At 45.4% G+C, this 18813-nt stretch overlaps 1 protein-coding gene across 2 annotated transcripts in view; it reads left to right on the top strand.

The window, feature by feature from the left end:
- The first annotated feature begins 7945 nt into the window (after positions 1-7945).
- Positions 7946-18813, top strand: part of ZSWIM6 (zinc finger SWIM-type containing 6) — a 112337-nt gene continuing 101469 nt past the window's right edge. Inside the window, exon 1 of one of the 2 annotated variants that reach the window (XM_056324758.1) lies at positions 7946-8491. In XM_056324758.1, the coding sequence (XP_056180733.1) occupies positions 7981-8491 (511 nt within the window). In that variant the 5' untranslated portion in view covers positions 7946-7980. The remainder of the gene's footprint in view (positions 8492-18813) is intronic. The other variant, XM_056324757.1, reaches the window with a different exon arrangement.

Here is an 18813-nt window from a genome sequence, read left to right as displayed (position 1 = left end):
TCAAACAGGTATCATTTAAGTGTTGCTTAGCTATCTCAGCCTTTTCTCTGCCTGCATACTTTTTGTGCATCCTCAGTTATCATTTATAAAGGCAGAGAATTTCACAGAAGACTGGCAAATACCCAAAACAATTGCTGGCCAGCATCCGGACAATTTACCTCTATACTGACTCATGGATGGTGGCAAATGCCCTGTGGGGGGTTGCAGCAATGCAACCAGAGTAATTGGCAACGCAGAGGTAAACCCATCTGGATTGCTGCATTATAGCAAGACATTGCAGCCCATGTGGAGAACCTGGTTGTGACAGTACGTTACATTGATGCCCTCGTACCTGAGAGTTGGGCCACTAAAGAAGGTCAAAACAACCAACAGGTAGATCAGGCTGCTAAGACTGAAGTGGCCTAGGTGGATTTGGATTGGCAACATAAAGGTGAATTACTTACAGCTTGGTGGGCCCATGACACCTCAGGACATCAAGGAAGAGATGCAACATATAGATGGGCCCAGGAAGAAGGGGTGGACTTGACCATGGACGCTATCGCACAGATTTTCCATGGATGTGAAACATGTGCTGCAATTGAGCAAGACAAGCAGTTAAAGCCTCTCTGGTATGTAGGACAACGGCTGAAATATAAATATGGTGAGGCTTTGCACACCAACTTATCAGTCCCGCAGACCTGCCAGGGCAAGCACCACGTGCTTACAATGGTGGAAGCAACCACCAGATGGCTGGAAACATACCCTATGTCCCATGCCACTGCCCGGAACACTATCCTGGGTCTTGAAACATGGGTCTTGTGGTGACATGGCACCCCTGAAAGAACTGAATCAGGCAATGGAACTCACTTTTGAAACAATCTCATAGACACTTGGTCTAAAGAGCACGGCATTGAGTGGGTATATCACATCCCTATCATGCACCAGCCTCTGGGAAAATTGAACAATGTAATGGACTGTTAAAGACCAAGCTGAAAGCAATGGGTGGTGGGACTTTCACACACTGGGATACTCATTCAGAAAAAGCCACCTGGTTAGTCAGCGCTAGAGGACCTGCCAACTGATGTGGTCCTGCCCAATCAAAGCTTTTACGTACTGCAGAAAGGTTCCTGTAGGGCACACAAGTGTGCTGGGGAAAACAGTCTGGGTTATTTCTGCCTCAGGCAAAGGCAATCCCGTCCCTGGGATTGCTTTTGCTCAAGGACCTGGCAGCACTTGGTGAGGGGGAAGTTTGATGTGTGCCCCAGGGGGATTTGATGATGGGTGAAAATAGCCAATGAATCAAATTGTGTGATGGTAATTGCTACATGACACTGTATATGCCTATTATTGCACTGGGTGCCTTGTGGTGCCCATCTCTACCACTTTTGATTTGGGGATCTGAACCTGACTCCCTTCCAATTGATACACCAACTAAGAATGACAAATGAAACCACACCAGTGCAGCAGTGATAAAATCAGAACTGGCTTCAAGATGCAACAGTCCAACACCTCATACCATCTTCCTGCCTTGAAAGGTTGTTATGACAGATGGAGCCCAATGGCATGGACTAAATGAACTCAGCAGACCTTTAGAGGGAAGGTCCATACACTAAGGGAATTATATTGGTGTGTTTATATTAAAACATAGGAAAGGTGATGATATATTGGAAAACACAGCATGGATGTAAATGGTATGGAATAAGGGGTTGATACTGTCCTGGTTTCAGCTGGGATAGAATTAATTTTCTTCTTAGTAGCTGGTACAGTGCTGTGTTTTGGATTTGGTGTGAGAATAATGTTGATAACACAAAAGTCTATTAGCTGGGGGGGGGCAGTTGGCCAGGCCAGGCTGGTCGCTGCTCAAGGACTGTCTGAGCATCAGTCAGTGGGTAGTGAGCAATGGCACTGTGCATCACTTGTTTCTCCCTTCCCTTTCGATTTTATTCCTCTCCCCTTCTCCCTCCATTTCATTACAATTGTTGTTGCTGTTGTTACTACTATGATGTTATTGTATTTCAATCATTACATTGTTCTTACCTCAGCCCTCAAGTTTTACCTTTTCCCAATTCTCCTGCCCATCCCGCTGGAGCAGGGGTGGGTGTGGGTGAATGAGCAGCTGCGTGGTACTTAGTTGCTGGCTGGGGTTAAAACAAGACAGCCAGTTAGATATACTTTCCTCCTCCTTGCACTGCTGTCTTGGCTGTGCTGGTGGAGACAAGGGGGCACAAGCACAACAAGGGTCCTACTGCTACCCACCACATCTTTACAGTGCATGGGCAGGAGCTCCAGTTTTTGGCATATTTAAACTGTTCCCTTTTAAGTACAGCTCTCTTGCTATCACGAATGAATCTTAACTCAGACTTCCTGAAATGGGAGAAAGAGGGCTTGGGGTTTTTTGGTGCAAAGAAGTCTAAAGTAAAGTGCAGTTTAAAGGGACGAAGCCCAAGAAGACAAAAAGGAAGTTTGTTAGCGTAGGATGCTTATCCACAAGACGGCAGTCCAATAATGTTTCCTTTTAGACTTACCAGCCCACTTTCTGTACGTTACATGTACTGAGGTGTCCCTACACATGCTGGCAGACCAATCAGTGGCATTTTGCACCTTATTAACTTCTGAAATGGCCTATTACATTTTTGGTGGAGGACGTCTGACCAAAAGAGGACAAAGCTTTGAGTAATCTTTTTTTTTTTTTTTTTTTTTTAAACTACTTTACCACAGTTAACTGCATGTGTCTGCAGTAAAGAGAGAGGACACCTATAAGAGAGTTATTTTGAAACCTGAAGCTTTCATCAAATTTGCTTTTATTTTGATATCGGAAAACATAATCCTTTAAAAATAAATTTACAAAAGCCTGTGAGAGGAATAACACTGGTTTTACTTTGAGTGTTCATGAATTTTGCAACTCAGTTCTACAGATGGTCACAACAAACCCAGAGGGACTTTAAATATAGAGCCCTCTCAGAGATGCGGTTTTCTGCTTCTTACTTTCAGCAAATGGTAAGTTAAAACTCTGAAGAAAGGTGAGAGACTTTTATTCTTCTATTCCAAGACTTTGAAATTCTGAACCCTCTAAATTGGTTCAACATGTTTAATTTTAGTAAGTCGCTTGCACATTATCATTTTACTTGTAACAGTGATGCTTTTATCCCTAGTAACTTAGATGTGAGCTAAACTGTCCCAACAGATATCTCAACACAAGGCTCCTTATAAGAAAGAAGTAATTCAGTCACAGGGTCTATTCTCAATACATGTAAACTGAATGTGCTCGTTCCTTGAGGAAATACAGAGCAGCATTAATTCACACGGCTCTGGGGCTATGGCACACACAATGCCCTCCCCTTTAGTCCATCTCAGAATGACTTCATACGTCAAGTATCAAGCCACAAAAAGGCAGAGGACACAGAAATGAATGTCAAGAGGATTTAGCTCAAATTAAGATGTTAGTCTCTTCATTATTCTAGAATACTGGTAAAGCACCCTTAGTATTTCAAGTACATTTTCCTAAATAGTTTTAGATTCTAGCCTCTGACTCCAGTTTTGGAATCATCATGGAATTTAATTAGAATGAAAAGCTCCGCTCTGAAAGGGCTCATTCAGTGCTGCTGGTTTATTTTCACTTTAACAGAGAGATTCTAAAGAGCTGGCAAAATTTATCCTAGAGTACTTGATTTGAAAGGCTAGTAGAAGTCAAATGTTCTGTTTTTAACTCCTTAAATTAAAAATAGTTTCTGAACATAAAGAAGAAAACTATTTTAAGAAAACACTGTAAAACTGAAGATACTGACCGGCTACACTATTTTCTTCACTGAAAAATCTTACGATAACCTTGACGCTCATCACTACTGTCCATTTTTCCTGTATTTGGATTTTCAGAGTCACTACACTGCAAAGTACAGTGATACTCACGACCTCTACCACCAGCAGCATAAGCTTTCAAATGAAAAATGTTAGAATACATTTGGTATCCATAAAACCTGTAATTTTATTTTAAGAACTGAAGTGCCTAGTTATCTAATAAAAAGCTTGAAGACACAGGATAAGGATTTGGTTTAGCACTGCAAATTCAAGTGTTTCAGTAGGTCCAAGAGTCTTTCTTGTATTTGATTAGTGCTGTCACCTCAACCAATTTTTCTTGTTTTTTTTCTTTCTTAAAGCTCTGTCTCTGAGAACTCTCTTGCCTCCCTTCTCCAGTTTCCTCCTCTTTATCTCTGACCTCCTACCCTCCCAGTGTTTAGAAATATTTTATGCAGTGCATGAATCCAGATTCTTGTTCAGCTTCAACGTAGGAATGCTGAGTTTCATCTTTCCAGATAAGTTTTAACCACTAGGGTGACTTCTGTTGGCCAGCATTATGGTGTCTGCCATGCATTTTCCTACATTTAGACCATTATTTGCTTCAAACAAAGAAGCTGTGCAGCTGCATGTGATCTTTCTTTTAAACTAGCACAACTGGTAGAATGCTTAGACTCTGGATGTTTTACTGGAATGAGCAAAAATGACTGCACGTGGACTAATGCTTTGTAAGATATTAAGAAGGCATTTCACTGAGTGGTGGCCAAGGGTATTTTTCCATACAGCTCATAGAATAGCCTTTGATTACATGCAGGAAGTTAACCAAGTATAAGGTTACTGTTTTGTAGCCATTCCTTCCTCTCTGCGTAGCTCTGGAGAATACAGACCTCCCAAAAACATGAGGCAGAAAAAGCGGAAATGAATGCTCAGCTCAGCAAGGTCTTTCCACAAGAAGAACATCCACTGAAAGAAAAACCAACTAGAAATTAAAACACAGTTCAGGTATGGCTTTAACACATTTTAATTTCTTCCCTGGAGTTAACACATCTCGCTTGCTTTCAGGCAGTTAAAGGAACTTAAGGGGAAAAACTGGCCTGACAGAGGAACTTCGGCCTTGGATGTTATTTTGCAAGCTGTTACAGTGCTACACCACTGCAGAGGGAGCCCATGGAGAAGTATGCTTACCGGGGAATGATAAGAGCAAAGATGCCATTACCTTTTCATGTCCTCCCTAGTCCAGAAATAAAAAAGCTTCACCAGCATCCTGCGTAGCTATTAATATTCACAGACTTAATGGGAAGTAGCTACTCCTGCTCAGCAGTAGACAGGTGGAAGAGGTGGATATACGGGCCTTTCACCTGCTTTTCTCTGGGATTTCTTAAGCAAATAAATTCTGCCCAAGATCTGAAAAGACAGAACAACTAAGTTGAGGTAACTGACACATGGGCTACTTCTGCTTATTATGGGTGTTTTGTTGTTCACTGGCATTCCTCTCACTCTTCTTATTTCTCAATTTTTGCTGTAAAGCTTCTTCACTATTACAGGAAGATTCTTCTGGTGGCATTAGTGTGTTATTTTTATTGCAGCAGCTGGCTAAGACCTGGTAAAGAACAGCCATTACCCAATTTAGAAAAGCATTTTTGCTGACTTGCTAGACACTTGTTTAAAACAGAAATAGAACAACAGGGAAGAAAAACTGCTTTGAGATGTGAAAAACTATTAACAAGAGTAAGTGATGGGATGAAAGTTAAATATAACTTTCCTTTGCTGTCATGCAATGCAATCATGAAGTTCTTCTTTCTCCACCTTCTAAGTATTCCATTTCTCTGGCTGTCAGAAGTACTGAAATTGACACCATATTTTCAGTAAAAGAAACTACTGCATCCTCCTCCCTGGCCTGTAGCATTCAGGCTCCCTAATGCCTCCAAAATTTAGTTAGAGGTAGGTTTAGAAATCCAGCAGGTCACCTGTAAAATGAGGGAGAAGCTAATTAATACCCCAGCAAGCTCTCTGTGGAGTTATGAAGCCGGCACCTCAAGAGTAACGCTCAGAAGCACAAACATGATCCCAAAGAAAAAAAGAACTCATAGTATAGACAAAATATAAGCTATGCAGAACACAGTTCAGCCCCTGTCTGTAGTCCACAGTTTAAACTCCTTGGTTCAAAAACTTCGGTCATTTTCTTAGTATGAGCAACTGACAGCTGAAAAGAAAAAAAAATAAATTTATACCGAGATGTAAAACAGTTCTCCTCCGGTGAAATTTCAACTTAGTGCTACTGTCTAAGAGCTGACAAACATACAAAAAAGCCAGTAGTTGCATATTCTACACCAGGGGTCCTCAAACTTTTTAACCAGGGGGCCGGTGCGCGGATGAAGTAGCAGGCAGTCATCTGCGGCTGCTTGGTTCCCCCCAACCCCCGGCGGGGAAGGGTGTGTGTGTGTGTCTGTAAACACCGGGGGCGGATTGAGGACCCTGGGGGGGCCTTATCTGGCCCGCGGCCCGTAGTTTGAGGACCCCTGTTCTACACCATCGTCAGGTTTCTGTGGATCCTTCTTTAAAAATCAAAGCCAGCTTGTCTGACACGGTTCATTCATTTTTTCATTTCCATTTTTAATGGAAAACGCAGCTGCTGCAAAGCTCTTCAGTGCCCTGCTCAGGAGATACGCTGCTGCTCCGGTCTGGGCTTTTGGCCGCCCAGTTTCAGGTCCGCCCGGTGCGGTTTGTGCTGCGGAGGCGCCGGGCGCTGCGGGCACGCGGCTGCCCCGCCCCCCCGGCGCCAGGGCCGGAGCCTCGGCCCGCGATTGGCACCGTCATGTCCGAGCCCGGTAACCGGGCGCCGTTTTCAGCGGCCAGTCGCCAGAAATGCCGAGTCCAAGCTAGAGTTTCGACGTGTTTAATCAGTAAGAAGTGCTGCTCGTCCTGCAGCGACACAGCAGCCCGGCCGCGGGAGGGGCGGTGCGGCTCTGCCGGCCGGGCCCCCGCGCTGCACACCCCGCCAGCGGCCAGGCGGCCCCCGGGGACAGCGGCCCCCGCACACCCCCAGCCGGCACTCGACGTTCACCCAGCGCCGCGCAGGAGCCCGCTGCCCTCCAGCCTGCCGCCGCGGACACATTGCTATTTTTTTTTTTTTTTGAGCGAGGCCGTGTAAGCTGAGGGGTGGCCACGATCCCGAAGGGTACGTGTTTGAACGCACACAGGAAAACGAAGAGGACCCTTCCGACGCCGCTCGCCCACGGCCCTGCGGGGCAGGCGGCCCGCACCGCCCTCCTCGCAGCCCTCCCGACACCGAGGCCAACGCACCGCCTCAGCTGCGGCCGGCCGACTCACCGCGGCTCTGCGGCGCCCAGCCCCTCCACCTCGGGCTGCGGGGGGCGGCTCCGCGCCGGCCCGGCTGAGGCGCGCCCCGCACCGCGCCGGGCACCCCCACGGCCGCGGCAGCCGCATTCCCTCCCGGAGAGGGCAAAGAGCCGGGCGCGCCCCACCCAGGCACCTCAGGGGCTTGCTGCGGGCACGCGTGGGGACATCCGCCCCGCGCGAAGGCGGGAGCCCGGGCCTATTCCCCCGCGTGGGTGCCTCCTACCAGCCCTCCGAGGCTCCCCCGCCGCAGCTCCGAACTCCCGCAGAGGCCCGGAGGAAGGCGGGTGCCGCTCTGCCCCTCGGGTCCGGTCCCCCGGGCGAGGCGCCGAAGGCCCCCGCCCTTCCGCGGGAGGCGGCGCCCGCCCCAGCAGTTACCGTACTTGCCGGCTGCGAGGCGCGGTGCTCCCCGCCCGCTGACTTTCCCGGCAGAAGTGACCGGGCTGAGGCCGCGGCGGCCCCGCCCCCGCATTCCATTCCCTATATGGCGGCAGAGAGCGGCGCCGCCGGCCACGCCCCCTTTTCCCACCACGCGCGCGAGGCGCGCCCGGGCTTGAGCGCGTGACATCAGCGGGGGAGGGTGGGGGGTGGGGGGGCAGGAGCGCGAGCCACCGCCTCCCCCCCCCCGGCCAGCGCAACGAGCGAGCCTTCCTCGGGCCGTTCTATTTACGTTCGTGGAAGCTATTTGCATAAAGCAACGCCCCCCGCCTTCGGCGAGGCGTCCGGCACCGCCCCGGCTGCCATATTAGGGCAGGGGGGAGTGTCCCGGGGGGCTTGCGGCCGCTCGTTGCCTTCCTGGAGCCGTTTATAGGGTACAGCCACTTCCGCTGTCTGCTTAGAAGCGGCGCGATCATGGCGGAGCGCGGTCACCTCCCTCCCCCCGCCAAGCGCCTCTGCTGCAGACCCGGCTATGGCTCGGGGTGCAGGCCGGGCCAGCGGGCGGGCGGCGCCGGACCCGGCAGCGGGGCGCTCTGCGCCGGACCCTCCTCCGCAGCTGCCGCCGCCGCCCTGGGGCTGCTGCCACTTGGCAAGACCCAGAGCCCCGAGTCCCTGCTGGATATCGCGGCTCGCAAGGTGGCGGAGAAGTGGCCCTTCCAGCGGGTGGAGGAGCGGTTCGAGCGGATCCCGGAGCCGGTGCAGCGTAGGATCGTCTACTGGTCTTTCCCCCGCAGCGAGAGGGAGATCTGCATGTACTCCTCCTTCAACACCGGCGCCGAGGACCCCGTCGCCGCCCCCGCGGGGGCCGCCCCCGCGCCCGGCGGGGCCGCGGACGCCGCCGTTGCCGCCGACGAGAGCCGCCTGCCCTTCCGCAGGGGCATCGCTCTGCTCGACGGCGGCTGCGTCGATAACGTCCTGCAAGTCGGTGAGTCACCGGCCGGGGCCGCGCTCCGGAGCCGGGCTGCCGCCACCCGGGCAGGGCGCCGCCGGCCTCCCCCGCCGCGGGTCTCCCCTTGCGTGTCACCTGCCTGCCGCCCGGCGAGCCGCCCCCCGCCTGCCCTCCCTCCGCGGCCCCTTGGGCCGGAGCCTCCCCCCCGCCCCGGGGCGTCCGGCGGCGCGGACAGGGGGCTGTCCGCCGGGGCCCGGCCCGTACGAGCCCTTCGCTCCTCAGCTGTAATGCGGGCCGGGTAACTTCCTCCGCCGGTCTCCTCCCCCTCGCACCCACGACACGGAGTAACTCCCTCGCTCCGTGACACGGCCGCGGACCCCGCCGCCGGGCGGGCCGCCCCCCTGCCTGTCCCTTTAACTCCCACCCCACCCCCCCGCACCGCGCCGTGCCTGCTCCCGGTAATCCATCCCGTGTAATCTCGTTTGGCTCTGCCCCCTCCCAGCGCCCACCCCCGGTAATCCGGGTCATCGCCTTACCCCGAGCCACAATAGCGAGGAGATGCCCCCCCCCCCCCCCATCCCGGGGGGGACCGCCGGTGGAAATGAATCAGCAGAAGGGCGGCCGGCAGGGGAACGGGGCGGGGGGGGGGGGGAGGGATGGATGCGCCGCCGTCCAAAATAAACACATAAAAGCGGTGCGAGACCCCAGCAGCGGGTGTGCGGGGGGGGGCGATCCGCGAACAAAGGCATTTCTAGGGCAGCGGCCGCGGCGAGCCGGAGGGAGGGGGCGCGATCCGCCCCGCCTGGGGGTGTGTGTGCTTTGGGATGAGCCGCTTCGTGACAAGGGGGGGGGGAAGCGCTGCCCTTCCTCCTCCTGGAACAATACCCGGCTCCTCTTCCTCCCCCCCAGCCTTGCCGCCTGCCGCTGCTCTTCACCCGCTGCGGGCGCCCCTGGTTAACTCCTCCCTGCCTGTGTTTAAAGGGCTGCAGAGGTGGGTACCCCCAGCTTTCGGGGGGCTGTTTGCCGGAGGCGGCTCGCCCCCTCCGCCCCGAACGCGCGGGGAGCTGCCTGCGGCAGACAGCCCCCCCCCCCCCCCCGCCGGTGGGTGATGCTCTTTGTGCGGCCCGGCCACTTTGTTCTCGTTTTCATGTTTATTTGTGTCCTTTTTCCAGTTTTCTGTCGCTTCCCCTCCTCCTCCCCCGAAAAGGGGAAGCCAGACAAAAGAGGCTGCTGCTCGCCTTTTGTTGGTGGCGGCGGCCGGGGTGTGTGAAGGGGGCGCCGGGATCCTCCCCCACAGCCCGCCCCCCCTCCCCCCCCCCCGCCTCTTCTCCCCAAAAGCCTGGTCCTGCCCGCTGCGGGTTTGACTTGGCGGGCAGCTTGCAAACGTGCCATCAGTTTTTTTCCCGAGGGGAAGCAGTGTCCCTGCTCCTAGGCTGAGTGCCCTTCCTTTCTGCCTAGGGGGATTTAAGTCTTTTTTTTTTTTTTCCTTTTTTTTTCTTTTTTTTTTTAATCTAATTAACTTTCTTATAAGTTTTATCTTTTGGCTTAATGTTTCCAAAGGTCTGAGATGTATCTGTGGTTCCTCAGGACTGGCAAAACCAGAAGTAGGGCTTTTTTTAGTTTCGTTGGCAGTGCTGCGATTATTAATGATTTTTTTCCCTTTTGCTTGCACTTGATTCTGTTTGTAAGCGATGAGGAATGACAGGAGTGCACATAGGGAGGGTTTCTTGGCTGATTACATTTAAGCCAGGAATTCACTGTGAAAATAAAGCCAAGGGGTGATAAATAAAAGATGCAATCTTCTGTAGGAGACAGAGACCCAGCGTGGGCTTTGCTTCGTTTGCTTTCAGCAAAATAGGCCTGAGTGAGTAGTTGTGAAAGCAAGAAGTAACTTTTTGTATGGCTTCAAAAGGGGAGGGGGCATTGAGAATGTTGGCAAGGGTCAATGTGAAGAAAGAAAATATGCATAAATACAGCTGAAGTGTTGACTGCTGCCTCTGAGGCCCTTAAACACATTCCAAACAAATGCTGTACCTACTGCTGAAAATAACATTGGCTTTGTGGTTTTGTTGTTCTCTGCACTCCCTGCCACTGCACACACCCCACACCCCCCCCATGTGAGTCCTCTTTGGAAGGCTGTAGAAATCGTAGAGGAACTTGGTGATATGAAATATGTCAGTTGTTACACAGAGGCCTTTGGCTTGCATGGTGAGGGAGTTGTGGAGCACTTGGGTATGGCGGGTCCTGCTACAGGAAAGTTCTTGTGTAATTTGGGTAGGTGGCTGTGTCATTAGGGATGGCTCTTGCCAGCAAGGTATTTCTTGTGAAGCAGAAAGGTGCAACTGTTAAAGCCAATCCAAATGGAGTGAGTTGTGTTGGGCAGAGGATGGAATTGGTTCCATATAATACATCTGAATATGTAACATTGAGGAAAACTTAACCCTGAGTTTATGTAAGTGCATGTTTTGTGACCATATAAATGTGAACTTATGTTCTTTGCAGTATGAGTAATGGAAATTCTGTAAATGTTTACTATTGTACTATGGAAAAGTGCAGTTCTTGGACAAAGTACATTTTATTACATATCAGTTCTAACAGCCTTACTTGTAACCCTAAGTGTGCCTATAAACAGGGAATGCAGAATTTGATTTCTGAGGGAGCTGCATAAATTTCAGTTCAGTGGTAGTTAAATGGTTCCATTTGCTTCTGAATTTTACCCTTTTTTTTATTATCACTATTCAGTCCATCCCTGAATAAACATTCAGACAATTTTATCATGGCAGCTCAATGCAAGTGGGAGAATTACAAAAACCTTCTGTCTACACTCAGTAAAAAACTTAATGTGATCCCACTTCGTGTGTTGTGCCCCCCCATATGTGTGATGAAAAGAAAATCCTAAATAAAAGGAAGATGGCACATTAGTGATACACATAAATAATGTTCTTAATAATCAGGCAGTAAAGTTGTCTGCTAGCCTGTTTTGAAGTTGAATGATATTGTCCTGGCATAATAATTACCATTACTTAATTTTGAAAGATCTTTCTCCAAAGCAGTTGGCTTCAAAATTACTTTGCATCTAATTTACTGATTTTTTTTTTTATAACTTTTTGATATGTGTCAGTTAGACATGAAGGATTTTCTTTTTTCTTTATTAAAAAAAAAAAAAAAGCCAGAATGTGGGCTTCTAAAGCAAACCTTTTCAATTGCATAAACCAGAGCTTTTCTACTGTACATGTTTTTCATTTGTTTCAAACCAAGTATTTTTAGTAAAAATAACAGTCTAAACATGAAAGCACTTTGTGAGTAAATACAACAATCTGGAAGGAAAATTAGAAATTGACTGTGTTTCATTTGACCAAATTTGTGAAGATGCCAGGAGCGAGCAGACAGTTTTAGATGGTGAAGTGTATATTTGGTTTCTGAGGTTAGTTCTGAATTAGTATACAGTACTGTATTGTCGTCACAGCTGTGGCTGTCAAGGTTAGGAAGAGGTGTGATCCCTCAATAGCACAGTTGACCTGGCGAGAGCCCTTAATGCAGCTATTCTAGGAGGAGGGGAAAAAAAACCCGCTGTGCCTCTGCTGGTGTGACTTTTCCTGCTTGGGGAGAGACAGACTGCCTCTGCTGTAGTGCTGTAAAGCTTGGCTTTGCTGCTGTGGCTGCATTCACATTAGAGGTACTTGAAGTTTTTTTTTGATATGTCATATAAGTACTCCTAGAGTATCCCTCTCTCTGTAATTTGAGGTCTGTTTGTTGCATAGACCCTGCTTGCTCATGCAAGGTCATCTTTTAAGGCTTTATAGTCCTTTCCAGGGCAGCATGAGGCTTTGTAGTCATGGTAGTTGTGCCTCTTGGGTATGAATGGCAAGGGAATGAGTTGGAGGGAAGAGACTCCTAGGGAAGGAAAATAATGTAAAGAATTAATTGACTGACACTTACCACAGCTCTAGAATTCAGTGTTAATATTGTGAGCTAGAAAACTGCCTTCCCTGTGGAAGAGGGTTCAGCTGAGCAGCATTCTAAGTGCTGAGCTGCAGGCTTGTTTTTCTGATGCCCCTCAATGATGCGTGATCAGAGGATGCAACCAAAACACTACTTAGAGAAAAAGAAAGTGAAACTTCTCAAATGTAAAATAATGGTTGGAGCTCCCTAGATGAAGTTAAAGACCTGGAATTTTTCCCCCCTCCCCCCTAATTTTCTTCTACTGAAAAGTAGTTTTCTGACCCAACTACTTTTATCATGTATCATTGTAGCTTGTTATTCCCCCCCCCCCCCCCCCCCGCCTTTTTTTTTTTTAACATAAGAGCTCAAAGTTTGTGATTGTTTTTAAAACCAGGACAAGCCATTTTTTTCACTGGGAGGAAGAGAAAGCTTTTCAAGACCGTGTTGGTAACTGCTACATGTAATTCAGGTTGAATGGTCATCAGCAAAGTTCAGATCCTTTTAATAGATGATGGTTCTAGTCAACAATTCTTTGTTCTTTTTGAACATCTTTACTCAAAAAAAAAAAAAACAACCCAAAACCAACACCCAACCCATAAAGCTGTGGAGCAAGTAAAACAAATGTAATTTCTCTTAATTTCAAAGTTTAGTTGTTTGAGTGCCAACAGTATAATATGAAACACCTGTTGATAAAATCACACCAAGTACTTCATTTGCAAAGCTGACAGAAATGTTTTTGGGCTGTGAGTTGAAATGCCCCTTTTAGCAGACATGGTCTTCACTGATGCAGAAGATATATATGTGTATATGTATGTAACTGTTGATGAACCCTGTAGAATATGTGGATTTAGTAAAAAAAAAAAAAAATTAATGAAAGTAATGCTAAGTTGTGTGCAAAAATGAAGGTTATCATTTGTGGGGATGCCAGCATTGTGTTTTGTATTAACTTCTTGTTCTGTGTTACCAAACTGACGTTGTATTTGTAGTGACCTTTTTCCAAGGGGCAAACTTGGAAACTGCTTATTTCAGGAGGAGTTTCTCTGCTGACATGCTGAAGTAACAAGCATGGTTTCTTCTGCAGTCAGCCTGATGTTGGGGTTTGGTTAGGAATGTATGACTAAAACAAGTAATCCAGACTTTGTTAATACAATATTGTGGTAGGGGAGTAAACAAATGATGTCTGACTTCTTGCTGGACTTCTTTTGGCTTAGTTCCAAGATTAGAGTCCTGTGAAAATATCGTCATTGATTCCAGTTTCAGTGTGCTCTAAGAAATAACTACCGATATTTCGAAGTTGCAGAACGGAAACAGTAAATGCATTTTTAAATACTTTTTCCTGAAACGGAGATATCTGAATGCATTCCAGTTCTTTTGTTAGATTTGGAATGCAATGCATTAATTAGGGAACACATAAGCTATTTTCAGTGTATGTGCTCTGATGTACTGTCCTTGACCTTGAATAATTCCTTTGGAAAACGGGGCGGGGTGGGGTGAAGAGGGGCTGGGGGAGAGGGAGAAGGAAAAAAGCTTTCTTTCAAGACCTGATCACTAAATGTGGAAAACCTTGTAAACTGGCTCCTGCCTTTTCCCAGTCTTTCTAAAAGTATCTAATCTGGATTTCAAGAGAAAGTATGCATTTTAGAGTGATTTCAAGATACGGAAGTAAAACTTTATACAATCTTTCTATGTAACAATGAACAGTAGGATAAATGTAATAAGGGAGTGTCAGTACTGCTCTAGAATTTTAGTTTTTAAGAAGAAAATTAATTGTAAAACACTTCCCATCACAGTTTTTAGAACAAGGAATCTTTTTGTTTTTAATAGAAAAGTTTTATATTGGGTTGACCTAAGAAAATTTTTCTTTGTTTGTTTTGGGTCATGTTTTCATGTTTCATTCTTCCCCTGACTTCAAGGCTTTCCTCACTTCCAGGAAAACAATTTTCATTTTCAAAGCCTGCTTTCTGTGTTATAAAGTGATTCTACCTCTGTATATGATGAGATGTTTTAGCAATTCTTGAATTTGAGTCAGTTGTCATGCCAGCAACTGATGCCTGCGCATGGTTCCTCTCCATGTAGTCTGACTTCCGGAGATAAACAACTAATTAATAGCAAAATCTGTCTGTGAGGGTAGGCTAGAACTATTTAAAAGTCAGCATTGCACAAACTGGTTTCCTTACAAATCAGTAGCTAGTTGCTGCGTTTTGCGGTATCACTTGCTTTTTTTAATGAACCTGTTAAAATTGAACTCTTGCTAAGACTCTGGTAAAGCTCTTAATTTAAAAAATATAACCTACTTTGAGTGAAAAGTAGTATATTATGATATACAGCATTTTTTATGGGTTAAGGATAAATTATATTAGATGGCATGCTACAAGATACTTCTCCATGGGTTCAATTTTAATCTCATGTGCAGTTTAGGTAATCTCGTTATGTGAAGACAAATCATGAAGTCTGTTAGTAGTGTAACAAAATGAGTACAAATTTATGGTAGTACAGGAATGCAGCTGACATCCCTTAACTAGCTTTCTCTTTAGCTGGTTTTCTTCAGGCATCAGGTGGGAGAATTTACTGCATCTTAAAAAACAAAACAAAACAAAAAGAACTCACCCCAAAACAAACAACAAAAAAAGCCCAACAAAACAAGCAAACGAAAAACAACACACAAAAAAAGAAGGGAAAAGGATCACACTATTTTAATTGACAAAAGCTATCCTAATTTATTAATATGCTGGAACATATGGACAGGAGCTAATTGAAATTTTAAAAACTTCATGTGCAACAAGGATACAGATTTAATGCGAATTCTGATTGCCTGGAATGCAGTCAGCCTGACAGCACGTGAATACTTGAGTACTGTCCAACACTGCACATGTTGTTCTGGGAGATTGTCTCCTTGAACTTCCAGTTTTTCCTCTTCTTTTACTGTGTAAGAGTACCTATGTAAAATGCATCTCTTAGCTGGATGTTTATGCAGCCCTTGACATGGCTTCATAGCCTTCTGTGACCTGGATCACTGGAGATGTCGGCTGGTACTGTGTGCTGGTTTGCATTCTCCTTTGCTACATGTCAATTACCATGATTTATGTGATGCCCTTGCGCTGCATTACCGTGCTGTCCTCCGATGAAGTAGCAGTACGCATCCAGTCCTTGTCGCCTTGGCCCTGCTGTTGAAGACCAGCAGGTCTAGAAAACTTGTGATGTAAGTCACTATCTTAAAATAATTTTTTTTCTGACTTAATGCTGCAAATGTGTGAACAGACCAGTGGTGTGTAGCCTTCTAATAGTAACTACAGTGTAAAGAATTCCTTTGTGGTTAAATCAGAACTGATAAAAAGCTTGCTGTAGGAGCTGAGTAGTCATACAAAAGACCTTTTTTTTTTTTTTTTTTTCCTGGTTTGACACAATTCAGTATAGACTGAAGTGTCTTCTAATGTGGGCTTTTTACCAACACTTTATTAAACCCTTCTGAAAAATGAAAAACAAATTGTGAAAGAGGAGAATCTTTAACAGTATTTAAGGTAATATGTTAAGGTAATTGTGATGTGCACCATCACATGCTTTAAAAAGAAGAGCTTAATTTTTTTTTTACTTTTTTATTATTTTTTTTTTTTTTTTTTACTCTAAGCTTCTGCTCCTTGTTGCAAGTGAGTGCATTTAACAGTCTTGAAATATCTGGAAATTTTTGCTTTGGAAATGCATGGGCAATGGCTGAGAAGGTCTGACGTTGATTGGAAGGATGCCGTAAAACCTGTCAGGAAGTTTAAATTCACACTAGTAGAGCTGGCTGATCAGATTAATTCAGTAAATGAGCTTCTGATTTATGTGCTAAAAATTCAGGTGACTTACCTTTTGTCCTCTTTATTTAACAATCTGCCTGTTTACATAACTCATCTTTCATAGATAATTGGTGTCAGACCTTTAATACATTATGGAATTGTTGGAAAAATAAGTGGGGGGAAATGGCATAGTAGGAAGACATTTCACAGAAGTAGGTGTTAATATTTCTTTATTGTGTCTTTTTTTGGACAAAAGTTAATTGCATTCAAATGATTGTTTTAAAGGCTGGAAAAATCAAATGTTACATAGCTGTATGACTTCTAAGAAATTAGACACTTCGTTGTACGCATGCCAAGTTTAACTGCTAACTGTTTACTGACAGCTGGTAGTAATGCAAATACAGTGCAGGAACTGTGCAGGAATTGTGGAGCTGACTACAATATTTATAGTGACTAATGAAATAAAGAACATTCGACCATTGAGACACTTAAAATTGGATAAACTTTCATACATATAGTGTGGGACAAATTTTGAATCTAACAGAGTAGAGGATCAAGTTTATATGTATTCTAATTTTTGTTTTTTTTAACTTGTGTTAAAAGTAAGGTTTTTGGTTAAACGCTTTTACGAGCACTGGCTCTCAGATTTGTTTCCTTATGCTTAAAGTTTGACTCTTTCTTTCTTTATACTAGTGGCCTGCCTTCTCTCTGCATAGTGGTGTTCAGCTATGTGTGCAAGGCATAGTGGCAGCACAGACTCTCTTCAGCAGATTGGTTTCTAGCTTACCTTTGTTGAGAGCAGCTGGTGAGCTGCTTTATTAGTTTTTAATGTTTACATTCAGCTTTGATATTTTGACTGGCCTCAAGTCCATAGAGCACCAATCCATATTCAGTGATTAATGATGGGATAGATAGTATGTTTATGGAAAGTATAAATAAATGCAGGTAGTGTGATCTTTAGGGTTTCACATGCTCAGTGGCTGGTCATTTTTGCTGTTTACCTGCAGCTTTGTCTATTAAAGGATGGTAAATCACATGTCTGTGTTAAGTATTCATTAATAAATACATCTGTGGATGATCTTTCTGGAGTCTTCTGGAAAATGTGAGTTAAGCAGCAAACTTGAGCAGAGAACTTCACAGTAAGCTATTGATTACTTGCATAGCAATTGCTTCAGTGAAGCACTTGTTTTGCTTCTCCTGTTTATGGAATACAATGCACTACTTTGGGTTGGTGAAAAGTAGTCTTAGTAAAACACTTGTTTGCATATTTACAAAGCTGGCCTCAGTGACCATGTTAAGCATGGGTTATGCCTCTTAAAGACAATTCTTTTGAGTCTGCTAATTTTAAAAGTTCAAGACCAGGGAAAAAATGATAGCCTAGATTAATTGTTTAATATAATAGCTAAAGGAAGGAAACCTGGAACACTTTTATTCTGAAATACTGTGTTACGAGCAATGACAACTGGGACAACTGTGCTGCTGTTGTACATGCAAAATGAGTCTCAGTTCCTCCATTGATTTACGTTGTAAACTGAAACCTTGCAAATGGACTACAGTTAGTGTCTTGGATAAAATATCAGGTCCATTATATTCAGTGTCTGGATTTAGTGTAGCTGTATTACACAGAAGGATGAAACTTAATTTTGCTTCTTCTGGAGCAGATGGGGGAGGATGACATAAAATGTGTACTTTATTTTTAGCTTTTTGTTCTTGGAAGCCATGATAAGCAAGAGAGCTATCATGCAGCTTTCCTGGTCCAATTTAAATGCATGAATTAATAGAAGTGACTTCAGCTAGATATGCTACTAATGCATGAATAGCAGGTAGTGACTAGGAATGGGACTTGTAACAGATGCTGTGGCAGTCTGATGGGATAAGGAAGCTGAGGATAACTTGATTAGTGCTACTTAAAAGTTCTAGAAGCAGCATACCACTTTGGTCACTGGAAACTGTCAGTAAACCTAAATTTACGTTGTTATGTATCCTGGCAATAATTTACAGGCTTGATTTCTAGGTAATTATGTATATAATAAATGTGAGTGGCTGTTTTGGTGGCAGGAACAGAAGTGTTCAGCAGTAAACAAGAGTCTGGTTCATTGAATAAGATGTACTTGAAGACAAAAGATATAGTAAAATGCTAAGTTGACCTTTATAGGTGAGAAGTTAGGAAGGGAGATGGGGAAGTGGTCATGTGTGAGATAAGGTAGAGGTCAAATACCATAGATCCCTGAGGAGATGCGTTCGAGGAGGATCTAGTCTGAATGACTGCTCCTTCTTATGTAGTCTGCTTTCAGTGAGTATTGGGAAAGGCATGGAAACTGATAGTTTCCTACAAAATGAAACAATGCTTTCAAAATGGAAAGCAGGTTGGCAAACTGTTAATTAGCTGTCCTGCAGCTTTTGAAATTGTAAAATGTGTTTGAAGTTATGAAGTGTGTGTTCTTTCACTCTCTCATTTCAACCGTATGCCCCAGTTTAAATTTTATAAATAAGATGTATCTTATGCACAAAGGAAATACTCTGTTTTCCAGAAAGTGCCGACTTCCTATTTGAAGGGTGCTTGTCAGATGGTACTTCAGCAAAAGCTGCTTCTGTTGAGTTGTGGTGGAGGCTCCACCATTACAGTGGTAAAACAAAACC

The sequence above is a fragment of the Falco biarmicus genome, chromosome Z (assembly GCF_023638135.1).
Source record: "Falco biarmicus isolate bFalBia1 chromosome Z, bFalBia1.pri, whole genome shotgun sequence".
In the NCBI taxonomy this organism is placed as follows: Eukaryota; Metazoa; Chordata; class Aves; order Falconiformes; family Falconidae; genus Falco; species Falco biarmicus.
The sequence above is the reverse complement of the archived record's forward strand: the minus strand, read 5'-3'. Positions and strand labels throughout refer to the sequence as shown.